Source organism: Bos javanicus, chromosome 2 (assembly GCF_032452875.1).
Source record: "Bos javanicus breed banteng chromosome 2, ARS-OSU_banteng_1.0, whole genome shotgun sequence".
Lineage (NCBI taxonomy): Eukaryota > Metazoa > Chordata > Mammalia > Artiodactyla > Bovidae > Bos > Bos javanicus.
This window is the reverse complement of record NC_083869.1, coordinates 104,303,022-104,329,398: the sequence shown is the minus strand read 5'-3', so window position 1 is coordinate 104,329,398 and position 26,377 is coordinate 104,303,022. Positions and strand designations below refer to the sequence as shown.

The 26,377-nt window shown below is 40.2% G+C and overlaps 1 protein-coding gene and 1 long non-coding RNA gene across 4 annotated transcripts in view; one reads left to right on the top strand and one right to left on the bottom strand.

Annotated features, from left to right (window-relative positions):
* XRCC5 (X-ray repair cross complementing 5) overlaps positions 1–26,377 on the bottom strand; it is an 86,022-nt gene that overhangs the window by 20,420 nt on the left and 39,225 nt on the right. For 2 of the 3 annotated variants that reach the window (XM_061384219.1, XM_061384212.1), the window contains exons 14-16: positions 25,475–25,671; positions 18,393–18,486; positions 16,892–16,961 (exon numbers count right to left, since the gene is read on the bottom strand). In XM_061384219.1, coding sequence (XP_061240203.1) covers positions 16,892–16,961; positions 18,393–18,486; positions 25,475–25,671 — 361 coding nt within the window. The remainder of the gene's footprint in view (positions 1–16,891; positions 16,962–18,392; positions 18,487–25,474; positions 25,672–26,377) is intronic. The other variant, XM_061384229.1, reaches the window with a different exon arrangement.
* LOC133228660 (uncharacterized) lies at positions 14,655–19,563 on the top strand. The gene is made up of 2 exons (XR_009730323.1): positions 14,655–15,025; positions 18,216–19,563. It is a non-coding gene; the product is annotated as an uncharacterized LOC133228660 (long non-coding RNA).

The window sequence follows — 26,377 nt, the reverse complement described above, 5'->3', positions numbered from 1 at the left end:
AATTCTTCTCGTGATCTCAATGCCCTTATGTGAATTTTAATTATTGAAGAGGTGCACATTTTACAGATGTCAGCAGTCAAATCATTTAAAAATGTTCAACAGTTTACATAGTCAATAATAATGGCATCTTTATTAAAGAAAATAAAGTGACAATAAAAAATCTAGCACTTAAATAAAAAAAGTATATGATCAGGTCAGTCATTAAGAGAATTAAAAGGAGTAACATCTTTCAGTAACAAATAAAAATCTAAGTGAGTAGTCCAGTTTATAGCCAATGAAATCCACATGTAAATTACTATCACTGTTTTTAAAGCAAAAAGTTAACAAGAAACATTTGCCTGGTAAGAAAACAAGTCTGTTTTAATACAGGGAACAAAAATCAGTCACAAAGAGGCTTCCCTGTGTCTCAAATAGGGTATAAACTGGCCATCGTGGGTAGAGGCTTTGTGCGTTATCAGGCAAGGTCCAAAGAGAAGAACAGAAATCACTGAATATTTAACCAAGGAAGTTTAATGCAGGCAACTGTTAACACAGGTGATAAAGAACTGTAAAGCCAACTGAGAATGGGTGCTGTAACCCAGAGATTAGAAATAGCAAGAAGCCTCTAGCACCCCCTGGCACCGCAGGGGAACAAGAACAGAGCAGAAAGGAGATAAGAGCAGGGGATAACTAAAGCCTGTCCTATAGGGGCAGAAACCATGGAGGACTTGGAGATGCTGCCCTACTCGGGGCTGGGGGTGGGTGAGGAGAAAGAGAAATACCCTGGCTTATCCCTCCCTCCTTACTTCTCACCAGGATCTGAACCCAGTAGGAAGCCTGTACCTGTGGGAGCCTGAAGATGCAACCTGCAGGGACAGGCTCTACCCCACTCCTCCCCGCAGACCCAAGGCACACAGGGAAAGGGTGAGCAGAGGATCTCGGGGCCACTGGCACAGTGTGTTATCATGAACCCACAGGAGTTGAACGCCCCATTTACACATCAGATATTTGCAGGAGACAGAAATTAACAAAGCCGTCTTTAACTTAAATAATAAAGGAATATAAAGTGTATAGGACTTTTCTTCATTACTGAACCCTTCCCATGGTGTTCATGACCTTTAAGGAGTCAATTGCACTTCAGGGAATGTAAGAACAAAAAGAAGGTATCCTAAACATTTTCTCTCTAAATGACCTAAGATGTGCCGATTTATTTCTTTAAATACCCTTTCGACTTCTACTTCCAAAAGAATTTGGATCTATGATCCCAGGAATTTGTCCTGAATGCTTGTGCTTCTTGGTCTGGTATTATTCCTGTTTTTAGTTTTGTAGTCTTTAATGAAATCTGCTTACTGGGGAAAAATAAATCACTGGTGGCAAGAAGAGAAACTAAGAACCAGGGGGAAAGGATAAGCGTTATGGATCTGAAAGGGACATTCAATTGCTGTCTCGTTTTTGAGCAGGTGGACTGTGGAGTGGACACAGCTCTGCCCTTTTACCTCTGCCCCACCCTTCCCCTTTTAGAAGCTGTTCTGCTAGACTCTCTGCCCCAAATTTCCTCATGTAGCAGACAGAAGAAGTTGCCTGCCTCCCTTGAAAGAACAGAAAAAGTCAGCGGATATGACAGAGAATACCACAGCTATAATATCATGCATGACCAGTGGCACAGGAAATTGAACTAAGGTGTGTAAAAGCGATGACCACTTCAACAGTACAGATACAGCCCTGGTAGTTGTTTTTTATTATTATTAATATTTTTCTTACCAATAACTAAAAAACTCAATTAAAACTTCACCATTTAAACTCCGTAAATTAAGTCACAGCCCGTTTTTTCATGCTTAACGATTTTCTCATTAAGTGCAGTAATTTCTTACAAATTGCACTAATAAAAGTAACTCTTGCTGGGTATTTTCCCCCTCTTTTTAAATGCTGCCTTTTCATTGATGTGTTAAATTAAAACCCCAGGCACAAAGAGCAGAGTAAATGCAAAGTCTTTATTGTTCAGACTCCAATCCGGCAGACTATGAGATCTCTTTCATTTTATTTTTGTTTTTATTTGAGCTAACTGTGAGGCCTGCTTTGTAGCCACAGGAAGAAAGATTTTGAAGGTCTCTTGGTCTTAGCTCACTCTAGAAAACAAGTGATAGTGTAAGCTAATGAGAAACTAGAAAAATGGCATTTGGTTCAGCCCACTGCCTTCAAGATCAGTTTATGAAAGGGAACATGATGCCAAGACTTTTTCATTCTGGATGAATAATATTTCCCATCTTAAATAACTTGGGTGTAAGACTAAATCTGCCCCCAAGTCAGCTGGAAATTTTTAGGCTTGTTGGTCAGTGGGTGGGGGTTTTATGGAATTCTATGGCCTTTCAATTTTTATTAAAAATTTGATTTATTTAACTCTTAAAGACCCACCAAATACATCCCATGAAACCTGAAGATTATCAGTTCATATTTACAAGGCTTATGCTGCTGCTGCTAACTCACTTCAGTTGTGTCTGACTCTGTGCGACCCCATAGACAGCAGCCCATCAGGGTCCACCGTCCCTGGGATTCTCCAGGCAAGAACACTGGAGTGGGTTGCCATTTCCTTTTCCAATGCATGAAAGTGAAAAGTGAAAGTGAAGTCGCTTAGTCGCGTCCCACTCTTAGCGACCCCATGGACTGCAGCCTACCAGGCTCCTCCGTCCATGGGATTTTCCAGGCAAGAGTACTGGAGTGGGTGCCATTGCCTTCTCTGTACAAGGCTTATAGCAATTAACTAAAGACCAAAGAACATCCTCTCTTTAGTCTAATTCCTTCATTTCCAAAGAGGAGTGTACTTTAAGTAGCGCAAAACTGGGGCATGACACTAACATAAGGAAGAAACGAAAGGAAGTCCTTTTCATCAATCGAGGAAGTGATATCTTCCTCTCACTAATGTAATGTACATGCTATATGCTTGGAAGTATGCACTGAAGATGGGAGTAGGGAGTATAGAGGGCAGAGAAAGAGCATCTTCATAATTTTCTAAGGTCCTATAACAAATTTTAAATTCTACAATGGCGAAACATACTAAAATAAGATATTTTACTAAACACTACAGTGATACAGACGAATTCAAAACTAAAGCATCTAGATTTCATTCTGGATGAGTAGTGGGAGAGAGGTAGAATGCAAGATGACAGTGTTTGGTACTGTATGAATTTTATAGTATCTGTCCAGCTTCATACCTGAGCGGACATCATCAAACTCATACAGGAAGTAGGCAGAAGGAACCAAGCAGACACAGAAACAGTGCAGCCAAGAGAAAATGCTGGAACAGGAGACCAATTTGGCAGTGGGATCCAGGTGGTAATCGAATGGAACTGAAATTCATGTATCAATTGAAGAGATACAGTGATGAGTGATGAGTCAGACTCCTCAGCAAGGAGAGAAGCAGATGGCTGCTAGCTGAATGTGCTTTTGGGGATGACAGAGGAGGGGGAGGCAGGACACAGAGCTTTACAATGCCTCAAGAATCTGACTAGTTCTTAAATGGAATATCAAGAACCAGAAATTTAAAAACTATACTCCATGTATCAATCTTCTTAAAAATTGGTAAATAATGATGTCCTGCGCTTATTTGGTATCTTTCCTTACGGACCCTTCAGACCCCTCTTTTTTTTTTTCTTTTCATTTTTTTCCCCCTCTGTTTTTGATTTTTATGAAGAAAGTTGTATAATATTCTGTAACTCAAAATACAGAGATGCTTCTTCTCTTATGAGGCTAAGATTTATAATTAAATCCAGAAAACCTGAGGGTTAATCTGGCTGTAATTCAAAAATTCAAATCATGATGATTCCCAAGCACTATTTTATTAAGGACAATGATGCAAACAAAAAAAATCACTACTAGCCGGCAGTACTCAGAGAGCATAAAAACAAATGGAGGTTATATTTGCGTAGACCAGCAGCAGCATCTTTGATAATGAATCATATTACAATAAAACTACTACCAGGCATTAATATCCCAGGATACACAGGCTCTTAAATCTCAAGAATCTCTCTGTGGGGTTGGGGCCGGGATCTGGTGGGGTAAGAAAAACAAGGGACATTCATACAGAAGGGCAGCAAAGTGAATGTCACAAGAATATTAGCAGGCGTCCAGTGTGGTCTGAGCACAGGGTACACAGAGGGGACCTGTAGAATACTGGTTTAGAATGGCAGGATGCGACCAGGTTGTGTGAAGTCTTGACTGGACGACTAATTTCAAAGACACACAGAGTGATTAAGAAGGGCTGACCCATAATCAAATCTGTGCTATAAGAAGCTAAATCTGTACCAACACATAGGATGAGATGAATTTTGAAGGTAATTAAGACAGGATGCTATAACTGTCCAACGGTGAAATGATGGAAGCCTAAATTGTAGTAGTGGTATTTAGGATGGAAAGGAAAAGACAGATATGAAACAACTGGATTAGAAAGTGATTGAAAATTACAAAAAACTTATAACTAGGAACAAAGTGGTTAGAAACACTCATCAGCAGTAAATTCAAGAGGCAAAATAACAGCAGTAACAAAAATCCCTTATTTCTGCAGAAAGTCCTATTAACGCTCACGGCACTAGGACGCCCCATCACTTTGGCTGCTGCCTCACTAGGGATGCTTTTCTCGGGGCCCTCTCCTATCCAGCCTCTTATTGCTCAGGTCTGCCAGCCTCTTCCATGAATTCCTCCTTACACCAGTCAACCCACCTGCACCTACACCCATACTCTGCATCCTTCCTATTGTTCTGGATAGACTATCTGTGTGTGCAACTATCTAAGTTACTCCTTCCACCTGTGCCCTAGAACTCACACCTCCCCCTACTCAAGAATCTCATTTTTCTCATGTCTTTACAGACCATTTCTACGGTGACTTCTCCCAGATTTATATTTACAACCCAGGCCTTTTTCCTAAAGTCAGGACCTGTATAACCAACTTAATATGTCTTTATGTTCTCAATAAATGTCAACACCTTCCAGCTGTTCAGGCCCAAATACTTAAGAGTCACCCTTGACTTGTGTCCTTCTCTCACATCCTATTTTCAGACTATCAGCAAAACCTGCCAAGAAAGAGTTTGACCTCTTTTCACTGCCTCTCACTTGGATCACTGCAGTGGCCTTCTAACTCATCCGCCTACTTCAACCTTGCCCAGTCTCAACAGGGCAGCCAGAGTGCCTTTTAAAACATAATCAATCAGCTCATCCTCTACTCAGAACTCTTCAGCAATTTCCCATTTCACTCAGAGTAAAAGCAAAAGGTTAGGAGGCCCTACATGACGAGTGCCCCAGATACCGCTCTGATCTCATCTCTGCTTCTTTCCTCCAGCCACACTGGCTTCCCCAATACTCCTGGGCAATGCTCCCTCTTGGCTGCAAAGTGTTTCCCAGAGATAGCTACCACACTCTACCTTCCACATTCCTCAATTCTCTGTTCAAATGACAACCAAGTAGCCAGCCTTCCTTGGTCCTCTACATAAAATCACTAGCCTGTAACAACCCCAGCATTCACTTTCCCCTCACTATCCTATTTTAATTTTTCTCTATAGTGATGGTGCTGTTATGAGTAGAACAGGGTTCCCTCCAAATTCACGTTCTTCCCAGAACTTCAGAATGTGACCTTATTTGGAAACAGGGTCCTTGCAGAGTAATCAAGTCCAGATGAGTTCAAAAGGGGGAGGGAGTGCTGAGCCAGTAAAATGGTGTTCATGTAAGAAGAGGGAAATCTGGATGCAGACACACAGAATTCCAGCTGATGATGAGGCAGACTGGAGGGATGCATCCACAAGCTAAGGAACACCAAGGATTGCCAGCTGTCACCAAAAGCTGGGAGACAGGCACGGAATGGATTCTCCCAAGCGTCCTTAGAGAGAACCAACTTTATTGACACCTTGATTTTGGACATCTAACTTCCAGAACTGAGAGAAAATAAACTTGTTATTCTAAGCCAGCCAGTTGGTGTACTTCATTACAGCAGCCCTAGGAAACGAATCCAAGTGCTTACCACCACTTGACATAGATTTTATTCATTTACTGTCTGTATCTTGCCAAAAAGACTAGCACATAATTGGCATTCAACAACCATTTGCTGAATGGATGAATAAATGATCGAGCCCTCCTGAGTTACTCCTCTAAAAGCTTCATGTCTAAAAGACACGAAGATGTCTTTTTGTGTTCCTTCAACTTAAATCCATACATTGCGTATTCAGTATTGGCTATCACTAGGGGGAATGGACAGCCTAGAATTCTTATCACCACTCTTTAATTTTTATAGAGAAAGAAATAATTAAAACAAAGATCCCTTAAAAGAGAAAACGCAGAGACAAAGAGTAACAGCCTACAAAAGATGTATACAGGAGTCAGATATATCATTTCCACATTACTATAACTATATATGCAGGCATCTTTGCTGCTGTCATTTACTAAGAATGAATTAGGCTCACCCCATCTTGCTGTAAGCTCTTTCTACCCTCTTAGGTCAAGATGCTTGACCCCACTGCCTATGGCTATAGTCTCAATTTACCGTACTCTAAAACAATTAATCATCTTGACTATAATATAGAACATTAACAGGGATTAACAGGGTTATTCCTATGAAGAGAGAGTGAAAAAGCAAGACAGAGAATGCTGGTTATAAGGAGGGTTTGGAAGAGAGGGGGACAATGAATGAAGAGATTTCTTCTTTTTATGTGCTACTTACTGTATTATTATTTGACTCTTTTCCAATCAGTATATACTTATTTTTTAATGAGAGGTCTAAGAAGCAATTAAATCATCTTGAAACTGTAAGAGACTATTAGATATGTAAACAATAAACAATTATTTCTATTTTTAGTGAGTTCTAAATGGAAACACATTTTTTATGGATTGGCATTTATGGGTGGCAGTTACTTTGGACACTTCTATTTCACTGATCCTTTAATTTCTTTTGTTTTCTTTCTCGACCACCTACTTCTTTCTGTTTATTACTCATTTACTTAAATGGCAGTATGAAAAAAGACCTTAGAAAATATTTAATTTCACCTACCGGCCTACAGGTTAAGTCTACCAATTTGAATCAGATTTGTAGAAGGCAAATTTTATCTTTTGTTTATAGATTCAATCTCCTCTATAATTCCTCACATTTAAAATTCCAATGTGTAAGTGGCTTCATTGTAGTACATCTAAGAGTAATCAGAAATGGGACCATTGTGGGATAATCCAACCTTATGTGTGAGACAAATAATGAATCAAACAAAATACACCCATGCTTGAGAAAAATGGCACAAAGAAGAAACAAATGAAAGGCGGAAGCAATGAAATCTTTGATTTTCCGAATCTATAAACACTAAAGTGAGACTTGCTAACAAGTTCCTAAAACTGCCACGGTTTTCCCTGTACTGTATAAGCTTGTCATTTACTAATGTAAGGGACTTCCCTGGTGACTCAGGCAGTAAAGAATCTGCAATGCAAGAGACCCAGGTTAAATCCCTAGGTTGGGAAGATCCCCTGGAGAAGGGAATGGTTACCCACTCCAGTATTCTTGCCTGGTGAATTCCATGGACAGATGAGACTGGTGAACTATAGTTCATGGGGTCACAAAGAGTTGGACAGAACTAAGTGACCAATACTTTACTAATGTAAATGAATTCCTCCCACGAAGCAGAGAATTCTGAAATACAAACATAATCCTGTGATATATATACCTACGTTTATTTTTTTAAAACTCCAATACCTGAAGACCTTTATTTAAAATACACCCTATTATTTGAATTGACAATGTTTCTTTATTGGTACTCTGTAGACATTCACTGGAGAAGGCAATGGCACCCCATTCCAGTACTCCTGCCTGGAGAATCCCATGGGCAGAGGAGCCTGGAAGGCTTCAGTCCATGGGGTCGCTAAGGGTCGGACACGACTGAGCGACTTCACTTTCACTTTTCACTTTCATGCTTTGGAGAAGGAAATGGCAACCCACTCCAGTGTTCTTGCCTGGAGAATCCCAGGGACGGGGGAGCCTGGTGGGCTGCCGTCTATGGGGTCATACAGAGTCGGACACTGACTTAGCAGCAGCAGCAGTAGACATTCACTTGGGTTTCTAGACAGTTGTTTAGCTAGATGAGGCAAAAATTATAAAGGTCTCACTAGCCCACAAGGTCTGGAGGTAAATAACCTCCTATACTCAAAACATCATGGAAAACAACTAGATAGAAAATCAACAAAGGTACAGGTTTGAACAAACTATCATCCAAAGTGATCAACTTGACATTTACAGAAGCCTCAACCTGTCAAGAACAGAATAGATACTCTTTTAAAGGACATATGAAACATTTGTCAAAAGAGTCTAAATGCTAAGCCATAAAATAAGTCTCAATAAATGTAAAAGAGTTGAAGCCACTTGAAATGTTCTCTGGTCACAACAGAATTAAATTAAAACTCAACAACAGAAATAAAATTGGGAGTTTCCTAGTATTTGGAAATTAAACAACACAGTTCTAAATAATCCAAAGATCAAAGTAATCACAAAAGGAATTAGACAGTATTTTAATTAAGTGAGAATAAAAACAATTTATGGTGCATAAAGAATTGGCTAGAGGGAAATGTACGGATTTAAATACCTATGTTAGAAAAAAAGTTTCAAATCAATAATCTAAACTTCTACCACAAGAAATTAAAAAAGGCAAATTAAATCCAAAGCAAGCAAAAGGAAGGGAAAAATCAAGATGAGAGCATAAATCAATGAAATTAAAAAAAATAATAATGAAGAAAATCAGTAAAACTAAAAGTTAGATCTTCTATAAAAGAGAAACTTTATTTAGACTAACCAAGAGAAGATACATACTGGTAAAAATCAGGAATAAAAGCAGTCATATACTTAACAACCACAGAACTTAAAATTTATAAGGGAAAAATAATATGAACAATGCTATGCCAGCAATTAGACAATGTAGATGAAATGGACAAATTTGTATAAAGATACAATTACCACCAGTGATTCAAGAGGAAATAGGAAATCTGACTAAATTTATCATAAGTAAAATAACTGAATTAGTATTAAAAACTTTCCCACAAAGAAACCAGGCCCAGAAGGCTTCACTGGCAAAATTTATCATATATTTAATAAAGAAACCATACCAAAAAAAAAAAAAAAGAAACCATACCAATTCTGAAAAGGAGGAAAGAATACTTCCCAACTCATTCTACGAGGCCTGCATTTCCCAGATACCAAAGCCAGACAAAGATACAAGAAAACTACAGGAAAGTATCACTTATGCATATACACAAAATAATTCTACCAAAATATGAGCAAAATGAATTCAGAAACATTCAAAAAGGATTATTTACCATGACTGACTGGAATTAATTCCTGTAGTGCAAGACTGGTTTAACAACTGAAAATCAATGAATACAGTACACCATATAAATAGACAAATAAACCCATGTAATCATCTCACAGATGTAGAACATGCACCCGATAAAACTCAGCACTCATTCACAGCAAAACTCTCTGTCCCCTAGGAATGGAAGAAAACTTTTTCAAGCTGATTAAGGGAATCTGAGAAAACTTCGAACTGACATTATACTAATGGTGAAGGACTAAAAAGCCAACATTGTACTGGATGTTCCAGCCAGTAAAATTAAAAAAAAAAAGAAAGAAACTGAAAGCAATACAAGTCACAAAGGAAGAAGTAAAACTGCCTTTATTTGCACAGTATGATCCTGTTAGTAGAAAATCCTAAGGAATATATAAACATACAAATATCCACAGCAGCATTATTCTTAATAGCTAAAAACTGGAAACAATCTAAATATCCATCAATTGGTGAATGGATAAACAAAATGTGGCATATTCATTAAAATGGAATATTATTCAGCACAAAAAAGAATTATCGATACATTCTACAACACAGACAAACTTCAAAAACCTTATGCTAAATAAAAGAAGCCAGACACAAAAGCCTGCATACTGAGTGATTCCATTTACATGGAATCTCCAGAAAAGACAAATCTATAGAGACAGAAAGTGGTTGGCTGAGGTGGTGGTGAGAAAGAACTGACTATAAACTGTCAAGCGAAACTTTGAGGAGTTGAGGGAAAAGTTTTTCAACTGGGTTGCGGTGATGATTGCATAACCTTTTTTATTTATAAAGAATCACAAAATTATACTTAGAATGAGTACATTTTATAGCAGAAAATGCTACTTCAATAAACTGTTTAAAAACTGGCAATAAATAAGTGCAATTTAACTAAAGATTTGTGGAGATTTACCACTGATAGAAGGCGTCAGATACCAGGTGTTCTACTACAGAATAACCACTAAAAAGCTCAAACAATAAATCTTGTCCTTAATGTCCCAAGGGAACTCTCCTAGATTCCAAGGGCAAGAGAATTATAGTCTGATAGTTCCCATATGAGGAATGGCTCCTGACTCCAATGGCCTACCAGGGAAACACTGTGCAGTGACCGTCCTGTGTGTTATGGCTGCGTCTCATTACTGCCAAAAGACAGAGAGATAAAATACAGGATTTCAGCAGCTTAATCTGACAAAGGAAAAGAAAACGAGCCTATATTAGCCAGCTCAGTCTGACATAACAAAATATCATGGACCAGCTGGCTTCAACAACAGAAATTTATTTCCTCACAGTTGGAAGCTGGTGTCAGGTTTGGGTGGGGGCCCTTTTTCTGGCTTGCAAACAGTCACCTTCACATCAGAGAGAAAAGAAAGAGAAGAGAGAAGAGAATGCAAACTAGTGTCTCTTTTTATAAAGGTTACTAATCTTATTATGAGGGCTCCAATATCATGACCTCATCTAAATCTAATGACCTCCCAAAGGCTCCATCTCCAAATACCATCACGTGAGGGGTCAGGGCTTTAACATACAAATTTGGGGAAGACACAATTCAGTCTACAGCAAGGCCTTTAATCATAACTCTTAACTAAAAGTTTTTTTTTTTTCTCCAACTGTCCAGAAGGAATTGCAAAAAAAAAGAAAAGTTGATTTTTTCCCTCTATATCCAAGGACATCTATGCTGGTAATATTCTCAAGCCCTGCTGGAACTGTGTTCTATACCTGAACCAAATTCCTTCCCTTTTCTGGCCCAAGAAATAAGTATGCCATTTTTTAAAGTTTTATGTAGACATGGAAACAGACAGGACTAACAGTATCAAATTATACTTAGCATTTCTTTCCTCGTCAGCATATTTTTTGCCCTGGGCTTGCAGTTTGAAGGTGGGGTGGGGTCGGGGGAACCAAAACACTTTTACTGCATTTAAGGTGTTTCTGAGTTCCTCTTAACACATTTCAACCTATTAGTGGCTATTTTAACAAAAGACTAACATCCTTTCCTAAACGTTTCAATTGGTTAAGAGCTTCTGATGTTTGCTACAGTCATTTTCAGTCATTGATTACAGCAGTTTGCAGATCAGCAAGATCAGAAATCAGTTTCCTTTCTCAATCAGCTGGGCTTACGTGAAAGACAGCTCAATTCAAGGACAACTAGGAGAACCAAGTACAATGCCCTGCATGACAGTGATCTATTGTGCACCGTGAATTACAGGCAATGAAGAAAAAGAACCAAACGGCCACAAGTGCTTCAACAGCTCTCTGCTTCACAAATCACTCTCATTAGCACTTCTTGCAAGGGTGAACACCAACAGCAAGCTGGATACCAGACCCTTTTTCCAGAGAACCCATGATTAATTCTGTGTTTCCAGCAGAGCCAACTGTGAGCACTGCCTGGTTGCACTGCTGGCACGGGTCAGCAATGCAAGCCAGTGGGTCACCACATTACATGCAGGCTTCAATGAACTCTGTGTTCCAGCTGTTCTACACAGGGAAACCATTCACGTGAGTTCCACATTTTCAGCCAGAGAACAAAACACCCTTTCTATTTTTAAAATAAAAAAGGAAAAAAAAAATACTCAGCAAGTTTAAGACAAGCAACTTTACCACCTGGCATGAGAAAACAAAACACTGGGAGACTGAAAATGCTGTGTATCACACATAGGTGTCCTTTAATGCTCTCAGGAAGAAATCTTGGTGCTTACTGAGAGAGCTTACCTATTAGCAAACAGGTTTTGATTTGCATGCTCTCATTTTTAACATACAGCTAGGCTACAATTTACAAGAGCCATACTCCGTAATTAGAGATACTCTGATCCACAGATTGACATGAATTTGAAAAGATGTTAGAAGCTGGGTAAGAATGGACAGGAGCCTTTTAGGGACAAATGTGAAAACTGAAAACACTTACTTATAAAGTGGTTGTGTGTATGTGCTAGTCTTTGATTTCTATGTCGTGTCTTTTCTATTTTTTCTTTTTTGTCTTCAATGATTTCATTGGAATTATTTGGTTAATGAATTTTATTATATTAAAATGTAAACTTCAGAGCAGTTGTGTACCATCTAATGAAATGTAAGCAACCGATGGAGATGTTTAGGCCACAAAAGGCAACAACTAGCTCTTGAATCTGATTCACACGTTTGCAATAATCTGTGGAAAGTCATCTCAACCATTCTGGGCCTAAACCCATGGGCCACATGGAAGATGAACAAGACCCTAAGGGTCACTGATACACAGTTATCACATCAAATAATAGCATATCCTTCTAGCAGGGGTCCTTTACAATTCCAAATAAGCTTTCATTTTAAAATTCACATTGATAAGTGAGGTATAAAATAAGCATGGATCATCAAGTTTTAGAGTGTAACAATTTAAAACTAGTCAAAAAGAAAGTCAATGAAGGACAAGTAAAATAGTTAATAAAAAATATAAAAGTATAGACTAAATCTCTGGAATCTGTAATCATGTATTTTCTCTCCAATGATCAGATGGATCACTGTTGTTTTGGGAAAAACTAATAAAGTATGTCAAATAGTTAAAAAAAACTTTTATAGGGCTAACAATACTAAAAATTTTAGTTCTGTTTGTATTTAGTATCCTTTTTTCAAGATGTTTAAGGTATTTAACAGAAGCTATTTTTCTGTTATTTGCTCTGTGCAAAACAAATAAAGGCTATATTTTTTATTTTCTTATGTTTATCTAGAAAGGGGTATGATAGGTTATATGATTCATAGCTTAGATTAATAAACCATTAACAAAAGAAAATACATAAAACACACACATATGGGAATTTTTTCCCAGATCCCTTAAGAAACTTGGATTGAGAACCCAGAGGTTAGACTTGATTCATGGTAGAAAATCATATGGGTCAGTGCTCTACTCTCAGAATTGAAAGAAATTATTTGACTTTGCTGAATAATATAATTTCATTACTAGTTGCGTTAATAACATTCTGCCTAGTTTTGGACAATCCTACAGAAGTAAATTTTAAGAAATGTCCTTTAAAATTGGAAGGATGTTGTTTGATATATGAGACTAAGAGGCTGGAGAATGAAGATGGCAGACTAGAGGATGAGACATCATCCAAACAAAGTGAGAGAAAAAGATGTGAGAATCATGAAACACCTCAGTGGCCACAGACTTGAGTGATCATCATCTATCAAATGGCTGTGCACGTTACACTCACTGCAAATAAATCTGATGTTAGATAGCAGACCCCAAACAGGAGTCCCTATCACTGCAACTTAGGACGTTTTAGATATCGGACCCCACAGAGGAGTCCATACTATTTCTACTTAGGATGTCTTTTCTTGACAGGTTTGTTTTTTAACCAGTCATGCTCCTGTGAATTCACTTTGGTGGAACAGAGTTCCGCCACCTCGTCACGACTCAGGGGTCTCCGAGAACTGTGGATTCAGGTTCTCTCAATAACTCACAACTGCACATAACAGACACCACAGATGATGGAACTGATGGGCTTATGAATACTGTGTGAGGGAAACAGATCCACCTTCACAACTGAGAGATGATTATTTTATACAGAGCTGTGGTCAAGAATTTTCTATTGTAAAACTGTAGTAACAGAATGTCAGGTGGCTAGCAAGGAAGGAGGAAAGTTGGACCAGAAGGAGAAGGGCACATAAGAATTAAAGACCTCTTAGAGAAGCATCAGGGAGAAGGCAATGACACCCCACTCCAGCACTCTTGCCTGGAAAATCCCATGGACGGAGAAGCCTGGTGGGCTGCAGTCCATGGGGTCGCTAAAAGTCAGACATGACTGAGCGACTTCACTTTCACTTTTCACTTTCACGCATTGGAGAAGGAAGTGGCAACCCACTCGTGTTCTTGCCTGGAGAGTCCCAGGGACGGGGGAGCCTGGTGGGCTGCTGTCTATGGGGTCGCACAGAGTCGGACACGACTGAAGTGACTTAGCAGCAGCAGCAGCAGCAGCAGCAGCAGCAGTAAAGCATCAACAGCCAGAATGAACAGGTTCCTGGGGTTCGGTGTTACTTGCTCTATGCCAGTAAGCTTAGGACAAGGAACATTGCTTACACTAAAAACCAGAAAAGAAAGTGTGCTGCTGACTGTTCATGTCAAGGGGACAGGATCACAAAACTATTTGAGTTGAGAGTTTTGGATGACTCTGCCATTGGTTCGAGGGCAAAGGAATTACACCCATACTTTGGTTTATAACAGAAGTGAAAGGGCCAAGTTCTAACAAAGGGTAAAACTACCCATTATTAATCACATTTTTGGCCACTCCATTTAAAAAATAGATACACAGGAGAGGAGAGAAGGACTTCTGCCTCCCCTGGCCAAGGCAGAGATCTCTAGAAGATCAAAACCAGGGAGGTAGCTTTAAGTTTGGGAGAGCTCTTCAGGCTTACAAGGTGAGTCTTGGCTCACCAAGAGATGTTCAAATAGAAGAACACGGAAGGTAGAAAAGGAATGAAGACACAAAATTTCTGAAGCTTGAAGCAAGAAAGGGAAGTCAAATGAGGACCATGAGACAGAACTAACTGCTAACAAGTGGGCAGTCCCACTTTTTTGCAGCTCGGCAGGAAGTCTGCTTTTGTGAGGTCACTGGAGATCTCTGACTGACCAAGTTCCGGAATGAGGTCCAGAGGGACATCCACCATCACAATGCTGCAGTGTGCCAGGACTCAGTCACCTTCAACAGGGAAGAACAGTCTACTGACCAAAATCCTAGCTACGGGCACAGGTTTGAGATGCTTGACCTTATAACGTTTAAACAAATAAACAGCATAGGAAAGGACGGCATTAGGAATCAGGAGAAATAGTACTGCTAAGTAGAAAAATTCAGTATTTGAAGGAGACATGGATTTGAATCCCTGTGTGATTTTGGGGGGAAGTTCATTTCTTCCAGTTTTACAGATTTTCCTCCTGTAAAATGGGAATAATGATAATACCTATTGTGATCTATGGGCTTCCCAGGTGGCTCAGCGGTAAAGAATCTGCCTGCCAATGCAGGAGACACAGGTTCTGATCCCTGGATCAGGAAGATCCCCTAGAGAGGGACATGACAGCCCACTCTAGCAGTCTTGCCTGGGAAATCCCATGGAGAGAGGAGCCTGGCGGGCTACAGTCCATGGGGTCACAAAGAGTCAGACATGACTGAGCATGAACACATTGCGATCTACATGCCATTGAGGGGTCACTTGCCCCTGTATTTTCACAAGATTGCTTTGATCCCCAATTAGCTTAGGAAAAACAATGTCTTCCTAAGATATAAGCAAATTCTCAAGAATTTACTCTCTCAAGACCTCTTTCAGTTCAGTCACTCAGTCGTGTCCAACTCTTTGCGACCCCATGAATCGAAGCAAGACCTCTTTAGACTCTGGCATCTGGTGTTCTCAGGAGCTTTCTCTGCTCTGCCTGAACTTAACTCCAGACATCTGGTGTTCTCAGGAGCTTTCTCTGCTCTGCCTGAACTTAACTCCAGACCCAAAACTCTGCCTCCTCACCAACTTCCCCAGGCAGAGCACTCAAGCCAAGCATCCCAGAGTTTTACCAACACTGAAGAATATCCTCAGTCATGAGTTGAGAATATACTGTAGAACACTGCACCCTTATGCAAATTTATTCACTTCCTCTCCTCTTACCTGTTTCTCCTCATTCCCTCCTCTCCTGAAACAGCTTCAATTTTTCCACTTCTATGGTGCCAGCAGCCTCCCTCTTCTCTGAACCCCATCACCGGCCCCTAACCTCACTTTTTGTCTCAATACCCTACAGAGCAATCCTGCAGTCACATGAGCAAGTACAGAAAATATTAGAGCTTCAAAACTGGTACCAGAATTTTCTGAAAAAATGATTTTTATTGGGAAAATCCTTTGATAAGTACTTGTCCCCCAGGGGAACACAGATTCAGCCTCTACCTCAAGCCTCTATTTAGCTCACAGGCCCTGACCCTGGGTAGCAATAATGAATACAATACTGTTATATATACAAGGCTGTAGGATTACAATTGCCAGAGGCCACTTGTTAAAGGCAAAAAGAACAGGAACCGGAATGCAATCAAGTGAATGAACGTCAGTCCGAGACCCTCTATCCATCCCTTCAAGTTGCTTTGGTATCAGCTCAAGACTAAATGGAATTCTAGGTTTCATCTGATAAGAAAAATATGAGGATGTAATCAATTTCAGAAGGATCAAATCTAAGGGCAGGAGAAAGGTCTTTCTGAGATTACTGTCAAGGGGCTCAAACTCTTAGGAGCAAACAAGAATTATGTCTCAGAAAATGGGAGGATATGACACAAAAATGTTTTATTCCCAGAGAACTTCAGTGAAGTGGAACTAAAAGCTACAGGATTCCAGCCCACTGTTTTCTTAACAGGGAGACCTCTGAATTGGCTTTTCTCTGTTTAAAATACCAGTGCTAAATCTACCTTCCTGTGCTCATATTGTGGCCTTGGTGAGCTCACCAACAAGGGACGGTCACAAAGATGTACCAGGAAAGAAAATCGTTCTATAAAACAGTGTAACAAAAAGTGACAATTATTAGTCTAGACTTAAATCACACCTAACCGAACACCTTTCCTTAAGTGCAAAGCCCACGGCATATCTCTTACCTTCCTCAAAGGTGGCCTTCTTCTGCCTCACTAGAACACGTAAGTTCTCAGCAGGATTCACGCTTCCAACCTAGAACACACCACAGACAGTAAACCTGCAGATCACGTCTCTTTTTGGAAGTACCCCAGGCAAGACAAGACAGCTTAATGTAGTGTGTTCTTATAAAACAGGCAAAGACAAAGAGAGGCCCTTCCTGTTCATTTTCATTTCCATGGTTTGTTAAAAACTAGCAGATTCCTGTGTTCAAAGGGCTGCCGTCTGTCTGTACTTCCACTCACCTCTCCTCATGCAAACTGACTTCATTCCAGAGGGGTCAGAAGTCTGACGCCCGAGGCACCAGGCAGCTTAGCTTACCAGGCAGACTACCTGTCCATCCTGATACCCAACCAATTAGGACGGGGAGGATGCTGCGGTGCAGGGTCAGTTCAGAGTATCTCTGTCCCACTAAGAGACACAGGAACTGATAGCCTGATGCCCTGATTCATTGAACTGTCCTTTCTGGAGACTGCTGCTGATCAAACCTGTGGCACTGAAACCTTGGTAGACTATTCAAACATGCCCAAATTAAACATGGCCCCAAAATAAAAATCAGTGCTAGGTTGGAGAGTTCCAAAGACAAAAGTCTCTGCCACGCTATATGGCACTTTCTGATCATGACCGTGTCTCTCATCTTCTGATCGCAACCTTAATAGGGGCTAAGTTGAGTTCAAGGGGGAGAAGACAATGGGGTTCTATAAAGGCTGGTAAACGCTGGTACAAAAGTACTTGGATTTCCAGTCTGCTCTATATAGCATCAGAAGAGCTTCGAGAATAAAAAAGGTCATGATTTTTTTTTTCCCTTTACTATAAAGATATTGCACTAAAATCCAAATAATTTTTTAGACATTCAGTTTTTCTGGAGCATAGCTTTTTCAGGAGAGGAAAAGGCATGCCCTAATACTAGCTACCCTTTCTAGTCTATTTGGCTAGTAGTAAAGAACAATTTTTCAGATCCACTGATTCAAAACAATGTCACTTAAAATAAGGCAATAGGTTCAAGTTCCAAAAACCATTCCATTAAAGATCTCAAGTGTCAAAGGATACATGGTTTGGAGAAATCCTAAACTAGTGAGTTGTACATCAGAAAGGAAATGAGACTTATATTCTTAAAGCTAATATACTTGGAGATAAGACTCCTATCACTAAGCCCCCACTTATCCTACCATTGTGACTAAACAGAAAGCTGCAAAATGAAGTCACCAGAAAAACTTTACAAAGTGATGTTTCATGCTGTATATAGTGCTCTATGTATTGATACTACATATCATATAAATAATCCTACAGGTGATTCACGGACAATAATTAAAAGAAGAAAGGAAGAAGTGTGGGATGGACAAACATGGCTTACATACTGAAAGGACCAGAGAAAGTGCTACATCAAAGGACTAACAGAAACTGATGCCAACTCCCCAAGTCCCAACTTCCCCAAAAGAGGGAGCACAGCAGGGGAGCTCTGCTTACACAGGTGACACTGCCTTCGGCCAGACTGGAGACACTAAAGTGGGCTTCCTCTTCCTCAGTCTTCAGTTTTTTACAGGTGGGTCCCTCTTCATGACTAGAGAAGAAATAAATGGTTTTTTTCCTCCCCTTAAAATAGAACAAACAATACAAAACCCAGAACTGCTGATGTGAAAAGTATAAATTTCTTTTTTAAGAATCAAAAACAAGTAGCCACCCTTAGTCTTCCTTTACAAGCAGCTGCCTCCCCTTCCCAGGCTCCAAGCTCCTGACAGACCAAGCAACTGCAGCGGCCCGAGCTTAATCAGCAGTCACACCACAAAGCCCTTTCGAAAGATGAAACTGCAAGCACAGGTCATGGACACTTCACATTTCAGCACGAAACCCATTTACCCTTCGGTTATTATTTGCTAGTTTCTACCTGAGAATTGATAGCTAGTAATATTAGCTTTCCAGATACATAGAAGACCTTTGTGTCTAATAACCTATCCTCTTCATCATGAATGTGAGAGTTTTATAAGCTCCTACTTACAGCTGTCAAAACTTACTAGACAATCCTTAATTAAATATGCAAGAGCGTGCTCTTAAAGAAGTCTTAAACTATAAAAAACCACTTTCAAAAGAAAACTTTTAATATGTTCGTTTATAAACCTAATTGTGTTTTGGGCAATATGCTAAGAGAGTGCAAAAGCATCTGTGTGATAAGGGAATGATGACTCCAAAGAAGTGTATCAAACATCTTGCCTCAAGCAACAGGCTGGCTTTAACAGTCTGCCTTAAAGTCTAGAGGAGGTCAGGTTAATTGCAAAGGAGAAGAAAGATTCAAAGACTCTGACCATAATCTTACTTAAGCTACAGAACAGACAGACATGAAGATTTTTCTCCCAGACAAATAGTCAATCTGGGGGAAGAGAAGCTGCCAAGAAATGGCTGAATGAGAAGGGAAAATAGTAACCAAGAACTACGATTCTAAATGGGATGTTTTTATTCAAAAGCCCAACTTCCAGACAGTAAGGCTTGAAGAGGTTATCCTAAAAGTAAAGCAAAGAAAAATACGACATAAGTTTGCTTATTCAATAATATTTCAATAATGAATCTCCTCTTCCAGCCTGATGAAAGAACTAAAGTCATCGTTACAGTCTTATAAACACGAATTAAAAGTTTTACTACTTGACATCTTTCCCATTTACCACTTGCCTTCTTCCCTTTGAGAAGTAAAGAAAAGATAAGGGGTGAGTCATTCAGAGCTCTTTCCTTCAAGCAGAATAAACAAACACACAAAACCTTGCTGATGAAAACAAGGGAAAATGCACAAACCTGAGGAAGCATGAAATTCTATCACAATTTGAGTAGTTCTTAAAAAAAAAAAGTCACAGGCACTTTAGTTAACCTTTGCCAGCTCTTCCCAAGAGAAAGATAAGAGGGTTCAGGGAAAATCTACAGATTAAAAACATCCAGACTCTAGTCTCAGTTTTTGCTACTGGGTAGCCCTGGAGTTTTATACCTTCTTGAAGGTACTGATTCTGTATTAATTTTTGTACGTTTAGAGTCTAGTAAGTGACTGTCCTCTCTGACCTTCAGTTTGTTCCTCAGGAAAACACTAAGATGAAAAACACCATGCATATATCAACTATTCACATTTTCTCTTCCAAAAGTACAAATTAACTTATACAGTAGTATTAAAAAGCGTCAAACATACAAAGCTAAGTTCTGTGAGAACACAAGGTCAAATCACATGGAGGAACTGCTTCAACCCTCCCAAATAAGATTCTAGGGAAGGAAGAATTAGAAAACATACATACCAATTCTCCAGAACTGGGCAGATAAAGGCCAGTCCAGAAAAGAGCAGGAAGCAGTAAAAATACATTTAATAATCTCAAGATTGAAACACTTAACAGGATTAATGGGAAATTTATATATATTAAACTCGTAATGTCTATTTGAAGTGAGAAAGTGCAATGACTCTCATCCCCAAGTTATCTAAGAATGAGCTGAGCCCTGGAAAGTACTCATCATCCAGGCAAGGTCATGGCAGATACAGAAGTGTTAACAGCTGCTGCGTCTGGATGCTGGGGCCCTAGACGGTTTGTTGCTGTCTCTCCTTTTCTCATTTTCTTTCATATATGAGTATATACCTTGTAGCTCATTTACGGAGAAGGCAATGGCACCCCACTCCAGTACTTTTGCCTAGAAAATCCCATGGACAGAGGAGCCTGGTAGGCTGCAGTCCATGGGGTCGCTAGAGTCGGACACGACTGAGCGACTTCACTTTCACTTTTATGCATTGGAGAAGGAAATGGCAACCCACTCCAGTGTTCTTGCCTGGAGAATCCCAGGGACGGGAAGCCTGGTGGACTGCCATCTATGGGGTCGCACAGAGTTGGACACGACTAAAGCGACGCAGCAGCAGCAGATCATTTACAAGTACATATACCTTAGTTCATTTACTCTTAGGCTCTAGGTTCTAAAATTTGTAACCATTAGCAATTTTTATTATACAGAAAATTAGGAAGTAGACAATTGCAAATTATCTGTCCTATCCTAGTATTCTGCAGCAGATTAGCAAATTTTATGAATATAGCCTCTTATAATCTGTAAGGTTGGAGAAGGAAATGGCAACCCATTCTAGTATTCTTGCCCGGAAAGGCTCATGGACAGAGGAGCCTGGTGGGCTACAGTCCTTGGCGTCATAGAGGGTCAGACATGGCTGAGTACCAGCACGAGAATACATAATCATCACCTTCAAGAAGTTCAGTCAAATAAGAAAGATAATATATAAACAGGCAATTAACAAAATATTGTGGTAAGCAGTGCATCCCCTTGAGAGAACAGCGAGAGGCTGTACTGGGCTGGGGCATGAGGCACAAGCTGGGAAGTAGTGAGAGATAAACATAGAAAATATCTAAACTGTAGGCATAAAAACTTCCGAGGACAGAAAGTGGTTCTCCAGTTAGCAAGATAGATACTTCTTTTCCTTCTGTGTATCTGGGTTTTCTCATTTGTGTAACAGAATTTGATCTGAAGCTGAAGGTAATGGAAAGCCATGAGAGCAAAGGTTTTTAACCAGGCATCCAAGAAGGACATCAAGGAATTTGTGACCACCCAAAATTATATGCAAAATTTATTATGTTGGGGCATTTTCCTGGGGAGATGGTTCATAGTTTTTATTAGAAGATAAAACGGTCCATCACACACAAACACTGATGAAGAATCACTGCATTAGAGAATTTTAAGCAAGGGAGTGATGTGATCAGATTTGTTTTCTAAAAAATCACTCAGATAGCAGATTGCAGAATGAACTGGAAGGGGAAGCCTGGAATGAGGGAAACTGGCCAAGGGGGTTGTATCAGTAAAGCAGGCTAAAGTGAGACCTACATAAAAGCAATGGCAGTGGGCAATGCCAGTAAGAACTAACCTTTTTTTTTTTAAATAAATGCTTACCATTAATCATGATGCCAAGCATTTGAGTTAGCTATTATAAACTGTCCTCTTACAAATGAGCAAAATCAAGAGTCAAAAGGGCCTGACTTTGTCTTAAGCACACAGTAAGGGGTCCACAGCTAACCCTGTACTTTTAACAACTCTCCTAAAAGGCAGGTATTTGTTATCACAGCTTGGCACAGAGCAACTTGCCGATTTTGACCACTATTAAAAAGAAATGCTTGAGTTTTGATCCAATCTGCTGCTACTGCTACTGCTAAGTCGCTTCAGTCGTGTCCGACTCTGTGCAACCCCACAGACGGCAGCCCACCAGGCTCCCCCACCCCTGGGATTCTCCAGGCAAGAATACTGGAGTGGGTTGCCATTTCCTTTTCCAATGCATAAAAGTGAAAAGTGAAAGAAGTCGCTCAGTCGTGTCCGACTCTTAGCGACCCCATGGACTGCAGCCTACCAGGCTCCTCCACCCATGGGATTTTCCAGGCAAGAGTACTGGAGTGGGGTGCCATTGCCTTCTCCTGATCCAATCTATCTGACTCTAAAATCAATGCTATTAGCCACTATACTAACCTGAAGTGAAAGGAGTAAACTTGAGGTAAATCTAAATCAACCTGGTAAACCAATTAGATGTGGAAAGTGAAGAAAAGGGATGACTCCCTAGAAATTAGGTGTCATTCACTAAAAAACTGAAAATAATAACATGAAGAGGGGGCTGAAAGGAGTGTGGAAAGACAAAGAAGGTGATAAAGTAATTTCTGGACATATTGACCTTGAGTTATCTGTAGACAGTTAAGATCTAGTAGATAAGATGGAAATATTTTAGGATAGACAGGTGTTATTTTTGAAGACCCATATGTGAAATAATTAAGGTCTTAGGATGTGCAACACAGCATAATCCTTGAGAGTGTAAGCTCTGGGGTCGAACTACCACGTTTAAATCCTCACTCTAACACTTAACCAGCTGTGATCCTGAGCAAGTTTCTTATCTTCTCTAAGCTTCAGGGTCCTCAGCTTTAAGATGGAGTAAATAAAAGAACCTACTTCATAGGATGGCCAGGAGGATCCAAACAGATAATACTCGTAAAGCTCCCAGAACATAGCGGTATCCAGTAAATGTCAGCCCTTTCAGAGAAAGAGATCTACAAAATATCAACCTGCAAGACTCCTGGGGAAAGAAAAGCTGCCCCAGAGGAATCTGAGAGGGAGCTGTCAGAGATTTAGAAAGAAAAGTCTGGAGAAGCTGAAGTTAAGGAAGATACATGAATTTCAAGAGGGAAAGAATAACTGACAACGTCAAGTGTTACAAAGAGGTCAAGTAAGAAAAGGACTGCCAAGCTGAAGTAAACCTAGCAGCAAGTGTCTTTCAGGAGACCAGGTGCAGGGGTGTGGTGGAGGCATCAGTCTGGGCCAACAAGCACTGGGAACAGCAGCAGTGTGGGCTAGTCTTCTAATAAGCCTGGCTGTGGAAGGAAAGATGATGATAACAGGTAGTAATTAGAGGGAGGAAACTGAGAGGATTATTTCATTTTCTTTTAGAGGAAAGAAATAAAATGTTAATGTGTGGAGGGAAGGGGGTTGGTACAGAGGGAGAAGCTGAAAATCACAGAAGGAAGGAAGGAAGCAATTATTAGTGGACTGAAAGGTACCAGACAGGATGGAAGGATGTCCAGGCATCCTAGGACACAGGTTAAAGGGTTAACTCGGGACAGGATGTGGTATCCTCCTCCACTGAGACAGGAAGAAAGGAAGTAAAGGCAGATAGATATGTTTTTCGGTAAGATGGGCTGGAGAACCGAGGTGTTCTGACCTATTATGGGCTTCTATTTTCTCTTTGAAATCACCATCATCATCATGGAAATATGTACCCTGGATACAGGGACGTTGAATATACACAAAATTATAGCTTTTTGTAAGCAATCTCTCTTTCCCTTAGGGAGACCACCTCTAAAGCTGACTGGGGTTTAATCATAAAAACTGAAGTCTCTAGAACCTTGCAGAAGGGATTGAGTCATTCTTGAATATACGAGGTGCTCCATAAATACTTATTAAATGTGTCGTTTCTGCAATTCTTAAAAACTAAGATTTCTGAGAAGGAAGACTAAAACAGTGGAGTGTGAGTAGGTGTGTATGAGCAAGATTATTCTCTGGTCCCAGGCAGCTCACTTGGCTGTGTGGCAAACTGAACCTTTATGGGAGCAAAGAACAAGCAGGGATCAAATCAAAGAACAACAGTCTTCAGGGTCTGGGTCTCAGTGGTATTTTTTTTTTTTTTTTTAACCAGCTAATTTACATTTTAATCAACAGGAGGAGGGGAAAATGGCCCATTTCTTTCCCACGACACAGGAAGGTAATCAAGATCGTGAAAGAGAGCTTTAAAACAGAGAGAATAGCCATATGACTGTTGGGAGATGACAGCAAGGCTGTCGTGGGAAGAAATGGACTCAGAGTTTTATTGACTGCTTTGAGACATGAGGAATCCAGAGGTAGCTGAAGGTAGCAGAGGGAAAGAGGGTTTTTAGTGACAATCTTCTGATGTAGAAAAAGGCACAACAGACTAAAGAGAAACATAAAATTCTCTAGATGTGTTAGAAATGCACAAGATAGAATCTTTAAACCCTACGATTTCTTTTTTTTCCCCAATTCTGACAAAGCTTGGGGTAGTAGCCTTTAAAAGCCACAGAAAATGCAAAGATGTCTTTTTAACTTGGAAGATAATTCACTGAATTAACACTTTACAGAACCCTGTGAAGATTTCTGGAAGTTACTCAATACGGTTCCAATCAGGTACTGACAAATAAAAACTTTGTCAATAATGACACAGCTGTGGGAAGGAAATCAAAGAAAAAGGAAAAAAAAAAAAACTGTGATCTAAAATAGGATCTCAGCATACAACCTACAAAAATGAGTATATCATTTTGATCTGGGGGGAAAATTTACCAATAATCAGACCAAAACCTGGTGAAATCAATGTCATACACCCAAATAATTCTGGATAAGAACAGCCTAAGGTCTGTTTGTGTTCTGCTTTGAATGGAAACTTATATAATTCTAAACAGACTCTGATGTGCAGGGAAAAAACACTTAATAGCTACCTGCAAGCTTGATCTAAGGGCATGAAAACCATTTTACAATCCTTAAACTGTAACTACCTCATTAATGGTATAACTAAACACGTCAACACAGTAAGAGCACAGCTGCAGACGGCCAGGTTTCTCATTCTCCCAATTTTCCTTCCGAAAATCTCACTGATATTCTCCTAAGAGCCTACCCCCAAAATGAAAAACTTGATGATTTTCACCCCTCTCCTCTCATCCCCAGTACCTTACTTTAAAAATAGTAAAATTTAGTTGCAGATATTCAAAGATCGTTTATCTTCATATATATATATATAAATAAAATTCACTAAGAATCTGACGTGGATCAAAAAGTCAACAGCCCCAAAGGTAGCTCTAATTTCTAGATGCACAAGCAGGATAAAACGTATCCACGCTGGATTTCCAATGCAAGGCTCAAACAGCAAGAGTTTTCTTTCTCCCACTTTTGTGATTCTACAAACCCAGGTTGCAATCCTTAATGACAGAGCCCCTCCAAAACCACCACCAGTCTTCTGTGCTCTAACCTCACACACAACTCCATTGAGTACTTACTTATCTTGGAAAATGTCCTGACCAGTCACTTGGTTCTTTTTCTTGATGACTTCCGTCAGAGGGAAGAGGGTCTTTATTTTGGAGAGAGGAACCTGACATTTAGCTGTCACCTCGGTGGGGGGATCCAGCATACTCAAAATGTGTTGTTGAATGGGGGGCAGAGGCTCCTGGGGATGGAGAGCTCTGTGAAGCAGACACTGTGAAAGAGGAGTAAGGACTGTGAAATGCAGACGTGGACACCACACACAGCTGACCAGTGATCCTCCATCTTTAGCTTGGGAGGGCTACAAGATTCCTACCACTAGTCAAAGACAGCAAAGCGGGCCGACCCAGAACCGCCCTGGTTAGCAGGTGGTAATGTCTAAAAGCAACCATAAAACAGACCCCAGCCTAGAAGCACCGTCAGCTGAAGCCCTCCTGGAAAAGAGCCTCATCCCACAAAAAGAGTCCCCTGCTCTGGCTTCATGGAAGACATATGGGGTTTCCTCAGCCTCTGACAGTTTGGGAGTATAACCTTTCAGCTATAATCCTTTTATCTCCCTTCAGCATGCTGTGCTTTCTCCCTTGCACCATCTTAGAAAACAACACGAGCTGGATAAATCAGGTGCTAAAGGGTAGGTGCTCAGTGAGTCCCAGGAATACTGTGCAAGAGATGACACCAGAGGTCTCTCTCCAACCTCCCTAAGTCATCCACTCACTTCCATCCATCTCTACCACAGCACTCTTGTCCAGGCACCTTCACCTCTCACATGGGCTACCACAACCCCTTTCTAACTGGTCTTCCCATGTCCACTCTCATGGCTCTCCTGTCTGGAGTCAACCATAATAGAGCCACTGACTGCCTCTCTCCTCCTTACTCACCACAACCCAACTAGCCTGGGCTCCTCCTTCTCCACTCAAAGA